This window comes from Perca fluviatilis, chromosome 14 (genome assembly GCF_010015445.1).
Source record: "Perca fluviatilis chromosome 14, GENO_Pfluv_1.0, whole genome shotgun sequence".
NCBI classification, from domain to species: Eukaryota; Metazoa; Chordata; class Actinopteri; order Perciformes; family Percidae; genus Perca; species Perca fluviatilis.
In genome coordinates, this window is record NC_053125.1 from 27,230,093 (window position 1) to 27,238,476 (window position 8,384).

General features: G+C 39.7%; 1 protein-coding gene across 3 annotated transcripts; it reads right to left on the reverse strand.

The window, feature by feature from the left end:
• Positions 1-264: 264 nt before the first annotated feature.
• Positions 265-5,186, reverse strand: LOC120573276 (low affinity immunoglobulin gamma Fc region receptor II-like). 3 transcript variants are annotated; one of them, XM_039822921.1, is made up of 10 exons: positions 5,096-5,186; positions 4,811-4,861; positions 3,996-4,147; positions 3,706-3,720; positions 3,328-3,602; positions 2,844-2,903; positions 2,261-2,524; positions 995-1,240; positions 602-685; positions 265-504 (listed from the first exon to the last, which is right to left on the reverse strand). In XM_039822921.1, exons 5-10 carry the CDS (start codon positions 3,356-3,358, stop codon positions 407-409), a joined length of 783 nt encoding a protein of 260 aa, XP_039678855.1. In that variant the 5' UTR covers positions 3,359-3,602; positions 3,706-3,720; positions 3,996-4,147; positions 4,811-4,861; positions 5,096-5,186; the 3' UTR covers positions 265-406. The 3 variants fall into 3 exon arrangements, with proteins under 3 accessions (XP_039678855.1, XP_039678854.1, XP_039678856.1); XM_039822920.1 differs by having other exon boundaries at positions 3,328-4,147; XM_039822922.1 differs by having other exon boundaries at positions 265-685; positions 3,328-4,147.
• Between the last annotated feature and the right edge of the window lie 3,198 nt (positions 5,187-8,384).

An 8,384-nucleotide genomic window follows, 5' to 3' on the forward strand; every position in this document is an offset into this window, starting at 1 on the left:
TCTGTCCACCACTTCTGTGGTTTGTAACACGGTATTGCTTGTCTGCTAGTCAGTGACCACAGCCTGCACATGCATAACTGTGAAGAACACCAATTCATTTATATTTACTTCTTTCTCTGATGCAACACATTACAAGTCATTGTTTGCTCATTTACAGTATATTGGGTACGTGCTAAAATCAACACACACATTACATTTCATTTTATTTAGCTGTGCGTTTTTATCGAAGCGACTTCCAATCCGTCAAAGTGCATTCAACCATTAAGGTACAAACTCTGAACAGCAATAATCACATAGAAGAAGTACATTAGCTTCAACAAGCCACATTACAAAGTGCAACATGTAAGTGCAATCTTTTATTTTTTTTCATCTTCTTAGCCAAGGTGCAGTCGGAAAAGATCTGTTTTTAACCTGCAGCGGATGATGTGTACACTTTCAGCTGTCCTGATGTCAATGGGGAGTTTGTTCCACCATTTAGGAGACAGGACAGTAAACACACACTCTCTACAAGTAAAAGTAAAACAACAGTATATTTGTGTCCCTCACTTACGCAAGTGGTTCCTTATTTATGTGGGACATGTGGTGTGACTGAGTTTCCCACCGTTCAGCAGTCCAACCAGCAGCAGCAGCAACAGAGCTACCATCACTGCGGTTAAAACAATCCTTAAAGTCTCTTTGTGAAGCGCTGCAAAGACAAAAGTTTCTTCTGTAACATGATTTCAATATTAGCAGTTTCCCCAGGACTAAGCTCAATTTCTAATAGTTGTTTGTCCTTTGCAGATAAACATAAAATATTCAGCACAACTCACAATGGTAACTGTAATGTGGCGAAACTGCTGCATTTTATAGCATGAAAGTGTAATTAAGTCAATGATCTGAATGATTCAGCTATTCTTAAATTTACAGTCTGGAGAAATGACTTCAAATCTTAAATTGACTTTATGCCAAGCATCAAAAGTAGGGCTTTTATTTTTGAAACATGTTTGTGTCTCACCTCTGACAGCCAGCCAGCTTTCTGCTGATTCTCCAACTCCAGAGATGTTACACTTGTAAAGTCCTTCGTGAGACTTGTAGACACTGTGGATTGTTATTTTACCCACAGAGCTGCTCCCAATGAAGAGGCCATCTTTAGAGAACACAGCTGGAAGGTTGGTGGACGACGTATTGTTCCTGCAGTGCAGAGTCACAGCGTCTCCCTCCATCACAGGGAGAGCAGGACTCTCCAGGATCACAGAACCAGCTGAACAACAAGACTTTTATAAATGTTAAGTTAACTTGACAGTTTTGCTGTATGCATAAATAAGGAAAACTAAACACATTTTGTACAAGTACATAAAGAATACCACACCAACACAATTAAAATATTTTTTTACAGGAATTTTTGGGCATAGGTTGAGGTGTGTGCGAAGTGCACAGAGAGTGAACACCATTACTGTAGTCACCCCACAAGGTGTGAACCGTGTCTGTGAGGCTGTGTAAAATATAAGAATTAAAATTGGGATCTAGTTTACCGTACATAGTCAACTGTTAACAACAGATTTCAGGAGCCACTTATAGAGATGCTATTGAACACAGTGCAGCCCAGAGCTGTGACTGCTGTCTGTCCACACATGTCGGCAGGCAGCGCTGCCGTGATGGCATCAGTAATTGAGTTAAGACAGTTTCATAACCGGTTTAAAACATATGATAGTCACGTTAAATAGTAGTTCAATTCTATGTTTTGGTACAGTTGGTTTTAACACCTGATGCAAACCGCACGAGAATACGTATGAAAAGTGTTTCCACACTTTTGACCGCTTTTGTCGGCATTTCCCTAACTCCGAACAAGCTCCCAGAGGCGGTCGGCGTCCCGCTCCGTCTTTCTGCTGGGGCCCCTTCGCGAAACAGCGGCAGTTGAACTCCTCTGCAATAATACTCTGCAGTGTAAGTGATAAAACTCTGCAATGAGGTGGTTCGTTTAAACTACTACTGTATATTCAACACCACAGTCGAGTTATTGTTCAATAGAATGTATTCCAAAATTGAAAACATTACACTTCATAACATTTAGTATTTATACGATTGTATGGTAGAAATTAGCTACAACAGGTTTCGGTACTGGGGAATTGGGGGACGATTGTTGTAGGTTGTGCCCATAAGTTGGAAAAATAGTGATGAAGACGCCCGGACACGGTTGCAACACGCTTATTGTTGCCATGTTACCATTTTTTCTGTCTCATTCAAATATGGTATGTGCCAAATTTGCTTAAAGTACACCTACCAGTGACAGTGATGTTGACAGTGTTGCTTCTCTCTCCTCCTTCAGCTTCACACCAGTATTCTCCACTGTCTGTTTCCAAGGCACTGGATATGGCGCAGGTTACCGTTGAGGTCACTGTGCTATTAGAACACGTCGGGATGTATTCCTTGATGTTCCTCACCCCTCTCCATTTAGCTGAGCCGGTAAACCCCTCACAGGTAAAAAAGAGCGACTCATATTCAAAGAACTGCAGTCTGGTTGGAATGATCGAAAGAAAAGCTGCATCTGAGACAGCAAAGAACAATGGAAAATAAATAAATGAAACTGTTTTAAATATTTATACAATAGGCTAAATTAAAGAAAAGGCACATACACACAAAAAAAGGAAAAAGACCAATTGTTTTCAACTGGGAGAATCATAAAGAGGAGTTATTTTCTAGAACCAAATAATTGGTTATTGGAAGGGACTAAAATATAAAGATTTTTTTCCTCTGACTTTTCCCACCTTTAAATGTCTTTCTTATTCTTGTTAAAGGTAATAATATTTGTCATTGTATTTTTTCAGAGAATGGGTTACATTTTTTTGTAACTATTTGCCACTTACCGCCTTTCTTAGCATAACTGTGGTGACCATGTGCAGCCAGCAGCAACAACACATTCAACACTGGATGGACAGAGTAAGAGAACTGTTTATGCTTTGTTTTATAAAACCATTTTCTAATATTAATTATGATATAATGACTGGTATACAGAGATAAAAGTATTTTAGATGCTCTTGGATATTGATAAAGGTTATAAAATGGCTGCCTAAAACCTTTATGTAATTTGATCAATTCATATAATCTCAAATGTCTAAAAAATGTCTTCACTAAATAGTTAATTAGTGAAACAGGACAAACAATGAAGTGAAAGTTACTTTCTACTCTAACTTAGCAAGAGGTTTCTCTAGGATGTACTATCTACACTCTACTTACTGCTACTTTAAAGTTTTATTTCGATATATCACATTCATTTGAAAAATTATTTTAATTGTGTCCCATTGCGGTTTTCTGATATATGACAAATTGACGGAAAAGTAGACTACTTACACAGTCTAATGCAGAGAGATGTGACCTCCATGATGCCTTTCTGCCGACTGTCTTAGCATCAGACGGAAATACAGATAAATACAATGTAGGTCGCGACCTCTTCCTGTGTCGTTTATTCTATTGTTCATGTAATGACAGGTTTGAGCCATCAGTGGTGGACTCAGGCTGTCCAAGGGCCGATCGTCGGTTTAAGGCAGACTACTGTATAATTCTGTGATATGCAGTTGAAGGTCACATGACCAGCTCCTCTATCACCTGCAGAGTGGTTAAAGAGCCTGCAGATAATGTAAAGTGATAACAAAGTCAGCCAAAAGCCCGTCAAGCTAGCTGGCTTGCTTAGCTAGCTAGCTGGACACACTTGGGCTGACATGAACTTACCTTTTTCTCTGTCCTCTGCTCATAGGTCGACGGTGGAATTTCAGAAATTTAGAAGATGAAATTGAAACAAAATCACAACAGTTGACATTTTTAGTGTTTGGCGCAGTGTCAAGGCTTAAGTTGTTGTTCAAGTTGAACCCAGCCTTCAAAGTTGAGACCAGAGTTGAAATAGAAGCAAAATTATGATTGAAAATTTTAGTGTTTGTTGTTTGGAGCCAAGAAATGAAGTGACACACACATTAATCACACACACACACACACACACACACACACACACCTGAGTGACGTACCTCAGAGCATCCAAGTTCCCTTTCGATCCCATGTCTCCACGTCACTGGTCGGAGTCCTTCACCACTGGACCATCTTCAGGGCCGATCAACACCAACAACCAGAGGGAGAATGAAGTTCAGGCTGAAGCTGCAGAAACTTCACCTTCATCAACCTGCAGAGAAAAACAGTTTACAGTCTTGGATAAATATCATCTTCTCTATTTGCTAATTTTCTTCTAAACCAGGATTACAGCAACAAGTAATTCAGTACTCAATGAAAGTGTAACAAAAAAATAAAAACAGGAATACACAACATGAAATGTGCATCCCACTGCTACTACTGTGCTACTGCTTGCATATTGCCAGTGAACACATTTGTCTGTAAGGTGCCATCTTACATGAGAACAATAAAAAGCTAAAAGCTAAAGTAATAGGTTCATTGACTTAAAGCCATTACGTAGCGTTAGCATGCATAATATGCCTAGAGTAGCAATTTAAGCTAGTTAGCTGACTCTCTAAATGACTCTCTAAACATAAAAAAACATGGCCCCACTAAATGAGAATAAACTAAACTGATATGCATATTGTGCTTTTATCAGCTGCAAACACAGCAAAAGAACAGTCTTTGATACATATTAGCTTCTATTTGCTGCTGTCTGGACTGCCTCATGCTCAGACCAGGCTAACGTTAAGCTTGAATCTCTCAGTGACGAAGACACACGGACACAGTTGCGACACGCTTATTGTTGCCATGTTATGATTTTAATTGTGTCCCATTCTGTGCGGTTTTCTAAAATATATGAAAAATTTAACTGACAGAAAAGAAGACTACTTACACAGTCTGATGCAGAGAGATGTGATCTCCATGATGCCTGTCGGACGACTGTCTGAGCGTCGGACAAAAATACAGATGAATACAATGTAGGTATGTGTCGTTTATTCTAGTGTTCATTGCTGCTGTCTGGACTGCCTCATGCTCAGACCGGGCTAACGTTAACCTTGAATCTCTTAGTGTTGAAGACACCCGGACACGGTTGCGACACGCTTATTGTTGCCATGTTACCATTTTTTCTGTCTCATTCAAATATGGTATGTGCCAAATTTGCTTAAAGTACACCTACCAGTGACAGTGATGTTGACGGTGTTGCTTCTCTCTCCTCCTTCAGCTTCACACCAGTATTCTCCACTGTCTGTTTCAAAGGCACTAGAAATGGTGCAGGTCACCGTTGAGGTCACTGTGCTATTAGAACACGTCGGGATGTATTCCTTGATGTTCCTCACCCCTCTCCATTTAGCTGAGCCGGTAAACCCCTCACAGGTAAAAGAGAGTGACTCGTATTCAAAGAACTGCAGTCTTGTTGGAATGATCGAAAGAAAAGCTGCATCTGAGACAGCAAAGAACAATAGAAATTAAAAAAACACTTTTAAATATTTATAAAATAGGCTAAATTAAAGACAAGGCACATACACAAAAAAAATTAAAAAAGACAAACAAATCCTGTCTGAGCGTCGGACGAAAATACAGATGAATACAATGTAGGTGTGTGGTTTATTCTAGTGTTCATGAAATGATAGGTTTGAGCCTTCAGTGGTGGACTCACGCTGTCCAACGGCCGATTGTCGGTTTAAGGAAGGACTGCTGTATAATTCTGTGATATATATGCCCTGCAGAGAGGTTAAACAGCCTGCAGATAATGTAAAATGATAAGAAAATCAGCCAAGAGCCCGTCAAGCTAGCTGTCTTGCTAAGCTAGCTAGCTGGACTCACTTGGGCTGACATGAACTTACCTTTTTCTCTGTCCCCTGCTCATAGGTCGACGGTGGAAATTCAGAAATTTAGAAGATGAAATGGACACCAAATCACAACAGTTGATATTTTTAGTGTTTGGCGCATAGTCAGGGCCGGTAAACCCCTCACAGGTAAAAGAGAGCAACTCATATTCAAATTACTGCAGTCTGGTTGGAATGATCGAAAGAAAAGCTGCATCTGAGACAGCAAAGAACAACGGAAAATAAATAAATAAAAAACACTTTTAAATATTTATACAATAGGCTAAATTAAAGAAAAGGCAGATACACAAAAACATAAAAAAAAGACGAGCAAATCAAAACTATAGGTATGTAATGCTATAAGACCAATTGTGTTCAGCTGGAAGAATCATAAAGCGGCGTAATTTTCCTAGAACCAAATAAATTGTTATTGGAAGGGACTAAAATATAAAGATTGTTTTTCTCTGACTCTTCCCAACTTTAAATGTCTTTCTTATTCTTGTTAAAGGAAATATTGGTCATTGTATTTTTTCAGAGAATGGGTTAAAAAAAAAAGTTAACTATTTGCCAATTGCCGCCTTTGTTAGCATAACTGTGGTGACCATGTGCAGCCAGCAGCAGCAACACATTCAACACTGGAGGGACAGAGTAAGAGAACTGTTTATGCTTTGTTTTATGAAACCATTTTGTAATTTTAATTATGATATAATGACTGGTATGAAGAGATAAAAGGATTTTAGATGCCCTTGGATATTGATAGAGATTATCCAATGTCTGAACGTCTGCAGAAGCCTAAAACCTTAATGTAATTTGATCAATTCATATATTGTCTAAAAAATGTCTTCACTTAAACAAAATAGTTAATTATTCAGATGTGAATAGGGAAAACAAACAATTGAGTGGTGGACTGACACTGTCTGAGGGCCGATCGTCAGTTTAAGGCAGACTATTGTATAATTCTGTGATATGCAGTTAAAGGTCACATGACCAGCTCCTCTATCCCCTTTGGAGTGGTTAAACAGCTTGCAGATAATGTAAAGTGATAACAAAATTAGCCAAAAGCCCGTCAAGCTAGCTGTCTTGCTAAGCTAGCTAGCTGGACACACCTGGGCTGACATGAACTTACCTTTTTCTCTGTCCCCTGCTCATAGGTCGACGGTGGAAATTCAGAAATTTAGAAGATGAAATTGACACGAAATCACAACAGTTGACATTTTTTGTGTTTGGCGCAGAGTCAGGGCTTAAGTTGTTGTTCAAGTTGAACCCAGCCTTCAAAATTTAACCCAGAGTTGAAATAGAAGCGAAATTGCGATAACATTTTTTAGTGTTTGTTGTTTGGAGCCAAGAAATGAAGCCACACACACATTCATCACACACACCTGAATGACGTACCTCAGGGCATCCAAGCTGCGGTTTGATCCCACGTCTCCACGTCACTGGTCGGAGTCCTTCCCCACTGGACCATCTTCAGGGCCGATCAACACAAAGAACCAGAGGGAGAATGAAGTTCAGGCTGAAGCTGCAGAAACTTCACCTTCATCAACCTGCAGAGAAAAACAGTTTACAGTCTTGGATAAATATCATCTTCTCTATTTGCTGCTGTCCTGACCGTTTTGTGCTCAGAACGGACTAATTTCAGTACTCAAAGTTATTCAGTACTCAATGAAACTGTAACAAAAAAGAAATTATTTAGGAAGACACAACATGAAATGTGCAGCCCACTACTACTACTGTACTACTGCTTATATCGCCAGTGAACAGATCTGTCTGTACTAGAGATTCACCGACAGACCGGCCGGTGACCGGAATTGGCCGGTTTTCACATGCTCGGCCATGACCGGCGACCGAAAGGTCAGTCTGACACATGCCGATTTCATGCCGGTCAATGCTACAATTAACTGACAACATAAGTTATAGGAGTCACAGTTCTCAAGGGCGCACGCACACACGGACACGGTCTCTTTTTCCTTTCTCTCAACTTTTCCGCCGTGTGTCATGCGTACCTGCTCACGCTATTCTCGCACATTTAGGGAACCTCGTGAATTAACCTGCAACATGTCAGCTGTTTGGGGATTCTTCAGGGTGTGTGCAGAAGATAATGAGTTTGCAATATGCAACCCCTGCAAGGAGAAAGTAGGGCGTGGAGGATGGACACCAAAAACCCAAATCAAATTTTTTTTTTTGGATATTGGATGTGAAAAGAAGGAATGGTTCTAACATTGCACTTTAGATGTGTGTGAATTTCCCACACCAGGAATAATTTATATAGTTATATTTTATAGTGATCCATTATCTGTTCAAAACATGTTCCACGTTCTGTGCAAACTGTTCTATTAAAGAAAAGATAGAAAATAAATATTTTGTGTGTGATGTAAAGTGGTTAGAAAAAATTTAAGCGGAGTTGGCTAAAATCGGTATCGGCTGGCCTAACTCAATGAAAATCGGAAATCGGACCCAGCCTAGGAAGCTGTAATCGTTGCACATCTAGTCTGTAACGTACCATCTTACATGAGAACAATAAAAAAAAGCTAAAGTAAGTTCATTGACTTAGGTAAAGCCATGCAGCTAGCATTAGCATGCACAAGGTGCACAACATGCCTAGAGTAGCAATTTAAGCTAGATTTAGCTAGCTGCCTTATT

What these genes read in the sequence shown, in the direction of transcription:
- LOC120573276 (XM_039822921.1), bottom strand. Translation starts at nt 3,358, where the DNA reads ATGGAGGTCACATCTCTCTGCATTAGACTGT. An exon ending in CAGTTATGCTAAGAAAGGCG is followed by an intron (nt 2,525 to 2,843) that starts GTAAGTGGCAAA and finishes TTGCTGTCTCAG; the next exon opens with ATGCAGCTTTTCTTTCGATC. An exon ending in TGTCAACATCACTGTCACTG is followed by an intron (nt 1,241 to 2,260) that starts GTAGGTGTACTT and finishes CTTGTTGTTCAG; the next exon opens with CTGGTTCTGTGATCCTGGAG.